General features: G+C 40.9%; 1 protein-coding gene across 1 annotated transcript; it reads left to right on the top strand.

Moving 5' to 3' along the window:
• Window positions 1–1,152: 1,152 nt before the first annotated feature.
• On the top strand, window positions 1,153–12,347 carry Tmt1b (thiol methyltransferase 1B). Its single transcript, XM_046466669.2, has 3 exons — window positions 1,153–1,288; window positions 9,842–10,833; window positions 11,898–12,347. Exons 2-3 carry the CDS (start codon window positions 10,336–10,338, stop codon window positions 12,132–12,134), a joined length of 735 nt encoding a protein of 244 aa, XP_046322625.1. The 5' UTR covers window positions 1,153–1,288; window positions 9,842–10,335; the 3' UTR covers window positions 12,135–12,347.
• Window positions 12,348–12,388: the final 41 nt, after the last annotated feature.

Below are 12,388 nucleotides of genomic sequence, written 5' to 3'. Positions count from 1 at the left end.
TGTTTTGCATTTTGAGACAGGGTCTTGCAAAGTTGTCCAGGCTTGCCTTGAATCTGGGATCCTCCTGCCTCAGCTTCCCAAGCAGCTGTGATTACAGACATGTGCCACCACCCCATCCCACCCCAAAATTATGTATAATTATAATGTACCAATAAAAATGAATTTTAAAAGATTGGTCTCTGAAAAGTGGTGTCTGCATGCATCTCAGGTTATAGCGATTGACTCAAGGACTCTTACTTCTCTGGCTAAGGGCCCAGCCTTTTGGGACTTCTGAAATAAACCACGTCTAATGAATATAACCAGCAATGTGAGGACTGCTAAGGATGGCTTTGTTCCTGTGATGCAAAAGGAACTAAGGTAAATGAAGTCATGTGTGTGCATGTGCATGTAAGTTATTGTGGTGTGGGATATCATCTCTAAAGATGCGAAATAAATCAGCAGACAAACTTTTAAAAAATACAGTGATGGATTGGAGGGGGAAAGGGAGTGAATGGGAGGGAATCAAGATAACATGAACAGAGGACTTGAGAAGCATGACTTTGAAATAGATCTATGTGGGGGGCGGTAGTTACAGTGAGGTGTGGAGTCAAGAGAAGGTCAATTTTATAACCTAAAATACATTTGAGCATATTAATAGGCTGAAAGACTTACAAAGAGTCAGAGATTAATGATTCAGGAGAAAGAACAGATAAAACTAAGAATTCACAGCAGCGTTATTCATAATACCCAAAAAGTAGAAACAACTCAAGAGGTGAATGGGTTGATTTAGTAAGGCATAGCTACACAATGGAACTTAACTTGAGAATAAAAGGATTAAAAGAAAGAGTACTGATACAGGCTGCAACACAGGTGAACCTTGGGAGCACTGTGTGGAATGAAAGAAGCTGGTCACAAAGGCCACATATATTGTGATTCCAATTATGTGAAATATGTAGGATAAGTAAATAAGGGCAGAGACACAAAGTAGCCTGGAAGTTGGTGGGGGTGCTAAAAGGAAAGCAGAGTGACTGCTCTTTTAGGGGCAATAAAAAAATGGTCTAAAATTGATTATAGTAATGATTGCACAACTCTGTGAACATCTGAAAACCACTGAATTGCACAATTTAAATGGGTGGATTTTATTGTAGATGATTTATACCTCAATAAAGCTCTTCAGTAAGATAAAATTTTTTAAATGACAGTAAGGAAACTTAAGGTAACGGGCGATAAAATAGACAAAAACAGATTAACAACAACAGACCCTCTATTGTCACAAGAGGGGATAGGAGAAAATGAAAATAATTTATAGGTAAGTCTTTTTTATTTACTTTTTTATTTGTTCTTTTTAGATATACATAAGAGTAGAATGTATTGTTGACCTACTATACATACATGGAATATAACTTATTCTAATAAGGATTCCATTCTTGTGGTTGTATATGATGTGAAATTTCACTGATAGTGTATTCATATATGAGCATAGGAAAGTTATGTCCAATTCATTCCTCTGTCTTTCCAAATCCCATCCCACCTTCCCTTTATTCTCCTTTGTATAATCCAATGAATTTTTATTCTTCCCCCTCCCTTTTTGTGGGTTAGCACCCACATATAAGAGAGAACATTCGGCTTTTGGTTTTGGGGGATTGGCTTACTTCACTTAGCATGATATTCTCCGACTCCATCCATTTACCTACAAATGCCATAATTTTATTCTCTTTTAATTCTGAGTAATAGTCCATTGTGTATATATACCACATTTCTTTATCCATTCATCTGTTGAAGGGCACCTAGGTTGGTTCCAAAGCTTAGCTATTGTGATATGGCTGCATCACTGTAGTATGCTGTTTTTAAGTCCTTTGGATATAGACCAAGAAGAGGGATGGCTGGGTCAAATGGTGGTTCCATTCCAAGTTTTCTAAGGAATCTCCATACTGCTTTCCAGAGTGGCTGCACCAATTTGCAGTCCCACCAGCAATGGATTTTCCCCCACATACTCACCAACATTTATCATTACTTGTATTCTTGATGATTGCCATTCTGACTGAAGTGAGATGGAATCTCAGTGGAGTTTTAATTTGCTTTTTTTTTAAGTGCTAGGGATGTTGAACATTTTTTCATATATTTGTTGACCATTTGTATTTTTTCTTCTATGAAGTGCCTGTTCAGTTCCGTTGCCCATTTATTGAAGGGTTATCTGTATTTGAGGTTTCTTTTGGTTTGGGAGGGTTTTGGTGGAGTGTAGTTTTCTGTTTGTTTTTGGTTTTGGTGTTAAGGTTTTTGGGTTCTTTGTATATCCTGGAGCTTAATGCTCTATCTGAAGTGCAGGTGGCAAAGATTTTCTCCCATTCTGTAGGCTCTCTATTCACATTCTTAATTGTTTCCTTTGCTGTGAAGAAACACTTTAGTTTGATACCATCCCATTTACTGACTCTTGATTTTACTTCTTGTACTTTAGGAGTCTTGTTGAGGAAGTCAATTCCTAAGCTGATGTGATAGAGGGTTGGGCCTACTTTTCTTCTAGTAGGCCCAGGGTCTCTGGTCTAATGCCTAGATCCTTAATTCACTTTGAGTTGAGTTTTGTGCAGAATGAGAGATAGGGATTCAATTTCATTCTACTACATATGAATTTCAATTTTTCCCAGTACCATTTGTTGAAGAGGCTATCTTTTCTCCAATGTATGTTTTTGGCACCTTTGTCTAGTATGAGATAACTGTATTTATTTGGATCTGTCTCTGTGTCTTCTATTCTGTTCCATTGATCTTCATGTCTGGTTTTGTGCCAATACCACACTGTTTTTGTTATAGTTCTGTAGTGTTATTTAAAGTCTGGCATTGTGATGCCTCCTGTATCACTTTTCTTGCTAAGAATTGCTTTGGCTATTCTGGGCCTTTTATTTTTCCAAATGAATTTCATGACTGCTTTTTCTATTTCTATGAAAAACATCATTGAAATTTTAATAGGAATTGTATTAAATCCATATAGCACTTTTGGTAGTATGGACATTTTGACAATATTAACTCTGTCTGTCCTAGAACATGGGAGATCTTTCCACCGTCTAAGGTCTTCTTCAGTTTTGTTCTTTAGTGTTCTTCAGTTTTCATTATAGAGGTCTTTCACCTCTTTTATTAGATTGATTCCCAAGTATTTTGATTTTTTTGAGGCTGTTGTGAATGGGATAGTTTTCCTCATGTCTATTTCAGTTGATTCATCAGTAATATTTAGGAATGCATTTGATTTATGCGTCTTAATTTTTATCCTGCTACATTGCTGAATTCATTTATGAGTTCTAGAAGCTTTCTGGTGAAGTATTTTGGGTCTTCTAAATATAATATCATGTCATCAGCAAATAGGGATATTTTGTATCTTATTTGTATCCCTTTAATGTCTTTCTTTTATCTAATCACTCTGGCTAGGGTTTCAAGGACTATGTTGAATAGAAGTGCTGATAGAGGGCATCCCTGTCTTCTTCCAGTTTTCAAAGGGAATGCTTCAATTTTTCTCCTTTTAGAATGAATTTGGCATTGGGTTTATCACAAATAGCTTTTACAATGTTGAGGTAAGTTCCTACTATCCCTAGCTTTTCTAGTGTTTTGAGCATGAATGGTTGCTGAGTTTTGTCAAAGGTTTTTTCTACATCTATTAAAATAACCATGTGATTCTTGTCTTTAAGTCTATTTTGATATGATGAATTACTTTATTGATTTCCATATGTTGAACCAATCTTGCATCCCTGAAATGAACCCCACTTGATCATGGTGCACTATCTTTTTAATATATTTTTGAATGCAATTTGCCAGTATTTTATTAAGAATTTTTGCATCTGTTCATCAGGGATATTGGTCTGAAGTTTTCCTTCCTTGATGTGTCTTTTTCTGGTTTTGGTATCAGTGATACTAGCTTTATAGAATGAGTTTGAAAGGGTTCTCTCCTTTTCTATTTCATGGAATAATTTAAGATGTATTGATATAAGTTCTTCTTTGAAGTCTGATAAAACTCAGCTAAGAATCCATCTGGTCCTGGGCTGTTCTTTGTTGGTTGGCTTTTGATGTTATCTTCAATGTCACTGCTTGAAATTGATCTATTTAAATTTTTATGTCCTCCTGATTCAATTTGTGTAGGTCATGTGTCTCTAGAAATTTGCGGATGTCTTCATGATTTTCTGTTTCATTGGAGTATAGATTATCATCTGTATTTCAATAGTGTCTATCATAGTATTTCCTTTTTCATCATGAATTTTAGTAATTTGAGTTCTCTCTTTCTCTTTCTTTACTAGCTTGGCTAAGTGTTTATAAATTTTGTTTATTCTTTCAGGAACCAACTTTTTGTTCCATTGATTTTTTTTAATTTTTTGTTTTAATTTCATTAATTTCAGCCTGATTTTTAATTATTTCCTGTCTCTACTGCTTTGGGTGTTGATTTGTTCTTCTTTTTCTATGAATTTAAGATGTAAAGTTAGTTATTTATTTGGTGACTTTCTATTCTTTTAATAAATGAGCTCTGTGCAATGAACTTAGAACCACCTTCCTAGTGTCCCAGGGACTTTGATATGTTGTGTCACTATTCTCATTTATATTTCATTCAATAGCATACTATTTAGTCTCCAAATGTTAGAGACTATTTTTTATTTTTTAATTGCTTTCTAATTTCATTCTATTATAATCTTATAAAATAAAAGGTATTATCTCTATTTTTTTCTGTATTTGCTAAGAGATGGTCTATTGTAGCCTAAGATATGGTCTATTTTAGAGAAGGATCCATGTGCTCCTTAGAAGTAAGTACATTCAGTCATTGGAGGGAGACAGATAATAACAACAATCAAAGCAAATTATTTACAATATTAAAACAAACAATTCTTGCTATGAAATCTACAATGTTGATTGTCACAATAATGAGAAATGATATGGTCAGTTATTGCCCACAGTAAAAACAGTAAGTTTATAAAAAGGGTTTACAATTTCAGCAGTGAATAGGGTTAGAAGAGATGTGATGTAGGATGTGATGATTATGAGGGAAGAGGAGAGAAAAGAGAAGTAAAAAAATTAAAGGAAAAGTGAGAGATCAGTAGATATTGGCTGTTAGAAGAAGAAAAGAGAGAAAGAGAGTTGAGGAAAACATATAAGTGAGAAAAAATGTACAAGATAAAAATTTATAAAAATAAATAAAATAACACAAGAACAAAATTGTTATATACTAATCAAACATCTTAGTCCTCAAAATACTTATCCATAAAAAATAACTGTCTTTAAAAAAGTGCTAGATGTGAGAAATAATAAACAGATATGAATCTGTATAAATATCCAGTTAAAGATAGAGTTCATTAAGAGGAAAGAAGAGATGGGGGCAGAAAAGGGTTTTTAAATTCAAGAGATGAACAAGGCAAATGCAGAAGCTATGTAGTTGTGTTTATAAGGGGGGAGAATAAAAAGAAGAATAGAAGTAAAAGAATTAACAGAAGAATGAAAAAAAACAGTTTGGCTGTTAGTAAAAAAAGAGAGAGAGAGAAACAGAAACAGAGGGAAATGGAGTTGTGAAACAAACAATAGAAAAATCAATCCAAAACAAAAACCCTAACCCTCAAAAAATAGAGCACAGAACAATTACTACCCTCAAAGAAACGCTAAAAGTGAAAAAGCAGAAACAGTGGCTGGGGCTGGGGCTCAGTGGTAGAGCATTCGCCTAACATGTGTGAGGCTCTCAGTGGTAGAGTGCTCACCTAACATGGGTTCGATCCTCCCCACCACATAAAAATAAATAAACAAAACAAAGGTATTGTGTCCATCTACAACTAAAAAATTTAAAGAAAAAGCAGAAACAAATATGTATGTATACAAATGTATAAACATCCATTATGTATCAATCAGTACACATTCAAAAACAAAACAAAAACAAAATAACAGAATAGTCAATGAGAGTATTTGCCAGCTGTCTGTGCTAAACTGCCTTTCCATCTCTCATCCTCCCTTTTCAGCAGAATGGTGTGAGGACCTATGGAAGGTACTTTTGGATCACTTCCAGGATATTGTTACTGCTGGGTTCTGTGAGATGAGTTCCTGCAAGTGAAGCTCCCAGGGCAGAGCTTAGGTCTGGTATTGCCCCAGGTGTTTTACTGCATGGGCATTAATAAATCAATATCCCACTACTCTCCCCAGGCCACCACTCATGGGACGGGGGAGTGGGTTCTTCCCCAGTTCTGGTCTTTGGAGATACTGTTCTTTTGGGCCTCTCCAGGACTGGTTTCCAAGCACTGATCTCAGTCACTCCGACACATTCAAATTCTCCCTTCGGCTGGTTCTGCCCGATGCCAGATTCAAGGGAGCCGGACGGAGGGCAGGCTTTCTCTGGCCTTTCTGATCTGTATTGCCGCCAGCCAAAATGGTTTCCGTGCCAGAAATTCTGCATGCCAGAAATTCTCCTGATTTTCTAGGCTTAGTTTAGATCTTGCAGTTGGCATCTGCTTGATTCATGTATTGGACCCAGCCTCAAACTCATGAACCTAAGTTCCCAGTCTGAATTAGAACCACTGCCACAAGGATGTACCAAAATATCTCTTGCTTGGGCTCCCTGTGCACATATGGCAGACCTAACTTTGGTGTACCCAGTTTAATGAGCCAAATAGCCTCTGGGTCGGCCCACAGCAGGCTGCCCCTTCCATCCTAGGACTCCCCACACCAAGACTTTTCCAGCACTTTAGGAACATTTTCAAACTTGTGTATCAATTTTACCCACTTCCACCAAGAGACTTAGCCTTATCTGATGTACCCAAAATTTCCTAGTCTTCGAGGCTCTCTGTCCAATACTGAGTATCAGTAGAGTGCTTTTTTTTTTTCACTTACCTCACAGAGAAGTAGTTTTCTTACTGTTTGAGTACTAAGTCACAGAGTTGTGAGAAAAGCCACTTCCTGCTAATCCGCCATCATCTCTCCCCACTCCCATTTTTTTTAGTTGTAGATGACCACGATACCTTTATTTTTTATTTATTTTTATGTGGAGATGAAAATCGAACTGTCTTGCACGTGCTAGGCAAGTGCTCTACCACTGAGCCTCAACCCTACCCACTATAGATAAGTCTTAGAAAATAAAAAAGTTTAAATCTGACAGCTCCTATCATGATGAGGGAGATATAGAAGGGCTTAGGCAATAAGGGCTAGATAGTGAGGAAGTCAGGGGCAGGGCCAGAACAAAGGAGCATGGAGAGGGTCTTCTGATGAGGCCAACTTCCTGCTTGACAAAAGTGCTCATGCACACAAGTGGAGGACCCAATCAGACAGACACTTCTGTACTCATGCTCCTAAGCGGGGGATTCAATAGAAAAACTAAGATGTGTGGACAGAGGGGGCACCAATCAATAATAGTGAGAAGAGTATGGATGGGAAGGAGATAAGGAAAGGAGGAGATTCCAGAGACCATAAAAAGAACAGACCAAAACTCCCCCACCGAATTCCCAGCTCTGGGACCTCTTTACTTCGGAGAGTTTCTCTCTGTATCTCTATCACCTTTGCAATAAACCTACTTCTTGCTTGCTATCTCTGTGTCCTGTTCTTCAAATTTCTTTTTTAAACAGAGACAATGAACCCAGCACCCCTAGATGGGAACAAATAAAGGATGAGACAAATTCACTTATTGAGAGTAAAGGTGGAAGAAGAGTTTTAAGAGGTTTGAACACAGGCAATCTGATATGAAACATTCATGTCAATACTAACTTAACACAATTTAAATATTCTTATCTCAACTCCAAAGGCTACATCTGTTTTGTTTTGTTTTATTTTGTTTTTGGAGTTGGTGTTTGGTTTGGTTTGGTTTGGTTTTGGTGTGTGTTTGTGGGTTTTGGAGGTGTTAGGGGGTATCTTTTGTTGTTGTTTTGTTTTGCAGTACTGGGGATTGACCCTGGGTAACTCTACCACTGAGTTATATCCCCAGTCCTTTTAATTTTGAGACAAGGTCTTTCTAAGTCACTGAGGCTGACCTCCAACTTGTGAACCTCCTGCCTCAGCTTCCTGGAGTTGCTGTGATTACAGACATGCAACACCACACCTGGCTTACATCATTATTAATGGGCATACTAGTCAAGGTCCAATCACCCAGAGACCACTCTTATGGCTTCAAACATAAGAAATATAATGTAGCGGGCTGGGGATATGGCTCAAGCGGTAGCGCGCTCGCCTGGCATGCGTGCGGCCCGGGTTTGATCCTCAGCACCACATACAAACAAAGATGTTGTGTCCGCCGAAAACAAACTAAAAAATAAATATTAAAAAATTCTCTCTCTCTCTCTCTCTCTTTAAAAAAGAAAAGAAATATAATGTAGCCAGACATAGTGATGCACACCCGTAATTTCAGGTACTTGGAAACCTAAAAATAGTGAGAATCACAAGTCAGAGGCCACCTTGGGTAACTTAATGTGACTCTGTTGCAAAATAAAATGAAAAGGGGTGAGGGTGTAGTCCAGTGGTAGAGTGCTCACCTAGCATGCATGGGGTGCTGGGTTCGATCCTCAGCACCACATAAATGTAAAATAAAGATACTGTGTCCACCTAAAACTAAAAAGTAAATAAATTTTTAAAAAGTTGGGTAAGAGGCTTGAAAAATACAGATAAACGACTACCTGTGAGAAATTATTAGAGACATTCCCATTAATTTCAGGAAGAAAAGGAATTTAGTGTCCATCTCACTATTTGATATTGTTGACCTTAAGCAAGAGAAAAACAAAATTGAAAAGAATTAAATTATCATTGTTTCCACATATCATTTTGTACCTGGGAATCCCAAAAAATGAAGAAGAGTCCCTCATTTATAATAATAAAAAGGTAAAATAACTAAGAATACACTTTCAGATTGTTCGATAGCTACATGAACCTAACTTAACAATGCTTCTTTGGGGCCAGATCAGTGGCACACACCTGTAATCCTAAGCTACTCAGAAGACTAAGGCAGGAGGATTGCCAGGACAACTTAGTGACACTCTATTTCAAAATTTAAAATAAAAAAGTCTGGGGATGTAGCTTAATCCCCAGTTCAATCCCCAGTACAAAAACAAAAAATACCTTCCTTTGGTCACTATGCAGGTGGTGTGCAGCCTTCAATACACAATGGAGAGCTGCTCCCAAGATGCTGAGGAGGCTTCATCCAAAAGAGAACCATTGGGGCTGGGGTTGTGGCTCAGCGGTAGAGCGCTCACCTAGCATGCACAAGGCCCTGGGTTTAAACCTCAACACCATATAAAAATAAATAAACAAAATAAACGTGTACAACTAAAATAAAAAAAATATTTTTAAAAACCTATTTTAAAAAAAGAGAGAGAACCATTAATAACCCGGGACCTGGGGACTTTGTACTGAGACACCTGTGACCCAAACACCTTTTGTCTGCCACTTCCCTTCTTCCACAGCAATCTCTGGCCTGGTCCTGAAGCCATGAGGGGTTACCGTCCGAGGCTGTGATCCAGGTCCCCAGGGAGCTGTGAGGACACCCAGGGTCACCTGCTTCCTGCTGTCACCCCACTCTTCTTAGATCACACAAATGTGTGATGCATGGGGACACTTTGAAAATTGTATAGGCCCTCTAGCCTCTCCTTATACTCCCTATTTTATACAAATTCTCTTTATAAGAAATTGAAACACAGAAAGTAAAAACACTTGCCCAAGGGGACACAGGCCAAAGTGGCAGAACTAAGACTTTTTTGAACCCAGGTCTCCGAATCTGCTTTTCCCTCCCCTTCTTTTCTCCTAATTCTGGAGCCTGGAGGCCTTGGATAATAACAAACACCAGTAAACTCAGTAAATGCCTTTCTTTTGACCAGTAACTACCCTCCTTCTTAAGACCAATCAGACCTAATCCTGAACATTCTGTTTGGCCTCCATCTAGGGCAAAGGCCTGCTACAGTTTATCAAACCCTGAGGGTGTGCTCCGGAAACCCAACCAGAATTTCCAGCTTGCACAACCAATTGAAGCAGACCTGGGATCAGAATGAGACTAAGACATCCCCCCATGACTCAGCTCTTCCCTGATATTTGGCTCCCATGAAGCAGTAATCTGAGATATAAACCCTGGTCCCCCTTAACATCTCTCTCTAAGGTGAGTCAGCACATGCCTCCCTCCTCAGCTGGGCAGCGCTCCCCAGAACACAGGCACCACCTGTCCCTTGGCCCCACATAAAGCTTTTGGAGAGCCCATAGGACTGTGAGGACTTTGCCTTCTGGAGGAATGCCACACACCCTCTCCACCCTGTAAGGAAGGTTGCCAATCTGGACACAAGGAGAAAAGTCCTAAAACAGGAGGAGGGGAGACTGGTTTCTGCAGAGGCTGGGCAGAGAAAGAAAGCCAGTGCCCCAACAGAAGCACCACCTGAAGCTGGTGCCATGGATGTCCTGGTCCAACTCCTGCAGCTGCTCATGCTGCTCCTGACGCTGCCCCTGCACCTGATGGCTCTGCTGGGCTTCTGGCAGCCCCTGTGCAAAAGCTACTTCCCCTACCTGATGGCCGCACTGGCTGACAAAACCAACCGCAAGATGGAGAACAAGAAACGGGAGCTCTTCAGTGAGATAAAGGGGCTGATGGGAACCTCAGGGAAGGTGGCCCTGCTGGAGCTGGGCTGTGGCACTGGTGCCAACTTCCAGTTCTATCCTGCTGGCTGCAGGATCACCTGCCTGGACCCAAATCCCCACTTTGAGAAGTTCCTGAAAAGGAGCATGGCTGAGAACAGGCACCTCCAATATGAGCGGTTTGTGGTGGCCCCTGGAGAGGACATGAAACAAGTGGCTGATGGCTCCATGGACGTGGTGGTCTGCACTCTGGTGCTCTGCTCTGTGCAGAGCCCAAAGAGGGTCCTGCAGGAAGTCCACAGAGTGCTGAGACCGGTGAGCAGAGTGGGAAGGACGGGGGCCTGGGGCAGGCAAACAGCATTGGCCACCCCAGAGTTCAGGGGCCCCAGGAGGGGGAACTGAGGTATTAGTACATTAGATACCCCACTACCGCCACCTGCTGCTGAATAAGAGATGTGACCATGGTGGACCCAATAGGGTGCTGTTGGGGCAGACAGGAGAGTCACCTAACAGGAAGTGGAGGGAGGTGGAGAAGTCACCTAAGGAAGTGAAGTTTAAATTGAGATCAGAAGAATTAAACAGGACAGGGAGGGTGGGGAAATAAGTGTGCCAGTCGAGATATTAGGGGGAGTAGAATCCACACACTTTTTAAATCCATAATATTACAAGCGGGGCATAGAGAGAGGGGAGTTTAGGATAGTTTCCAAGTTTCTGGTGTGAGCAACTGAAGGGATAATGGGTGCTAGACCATTTGCTGGAATGGAGGAACACTGTTTGGGACTTGTTAGGTCCCAGGAGCTGCTGAGACAGCCAAGCAAGAAACCATGTGGGCTGTTAGAGGGCTAGAACTGGAGGCAGGAAAAGATGCAGTGTGGAGATAGAGAGTTGGACATCACCAGCTTGTAGCTGCTAATTAAGAGCACGGGGGTGAGTGAATCACTAGGGGAGGGTAGTGGGAAGAGAAGAGCTGGAGAAACCCCCTGTGGTTATCGGGCAGGGTCTGAGGCTTCCCTGGGATGTTGGAGGAGATGTCAGGAACAGCTATGGCACGCACCTGAGTCTTGGTAGAGAGGCCTGGTGCATCTGTATATACTGAGCCATCTGCCCTTGTTTCTTAGTCACCCTCTGTCTGCCCTCTGGACCTTCTTTAAAGATCTCTCAGCAGTCATTTCCCCCTCAGTTACAAGAGGTTCTTCACAGGCCCCTTGAGGGAGGGTAGGAGCAGGGGTTGTAGAAAATGTCAGAGCAGCAGTTTGCTCCAAAAAGTCTCAGACCAGCTGCTCCCACTTCACTAAGAGATTTGGCCAGGCTTGATCAGAGGGAAGGAGGAAGGAGCAGGATGGAGCAGCTAGTGACACTGACCCTCTCCTCCCTCCCAGGGAGGAGTGCTGTTCTTCTGGGAGCACGTGGCTTATCCGCGAGGAAGCCAGGCCTTCATGTGGCAGCAAGTTTTTGAGCCCACCTGGAAGCACATTGGGGATGGCTGCTACCTTACCAGAGAGACCTGGAAGGACCTGGAGAATGCCCAGTTCTCTGAGATCCAAATGGAACGACAGCCCCCTCCCTTCAAATGGTTACCTGTTGGGCCCCACATCATGGGGAAGGCTGTGAAATAAACTTCCATGGGGGGGTCATTTGCTGCCTCTCCTGTCCCCAGTCAGAAAAAGCCATCCACAGGCAAATCTGTCTTCTGCTGAGAGGGATCTAATCAAGAATGAGAGAAGCTTCCCCTACCACCATCATCCCCTAGTTCCTCCCTCCCTCTGCCTGAGGGGAATCTCTAGCTCTAATAAAAAAATCCTACCCTGACTAGAGGGAGGAAAACATTATGCTCTGTCATTCCTTAACTAAAAATTCCCAGACTTCACCC

The sequence above is a fragment of the Marmota monax genome, unplaced genomic scaffold, assembly GCF_021218885.2.
Source record: "Marmota monax isolate L192 unplaced genomic scaffold, Marmota_monax_Labrador192_F-V1.1 WCK01_AAM20220418_F8-fsc00151, whole genome shotgun sequence".
In the NCBI taxonomy this organism is placed as follows: Eukaryota; Metazoa; Chordata; class Mammalia; order Rodentia; family Sciuridae; genus Marmota; species Marmota monax.
This window is presented reverse-complemented; position numbering and strand designations above follow the sequence as displayed.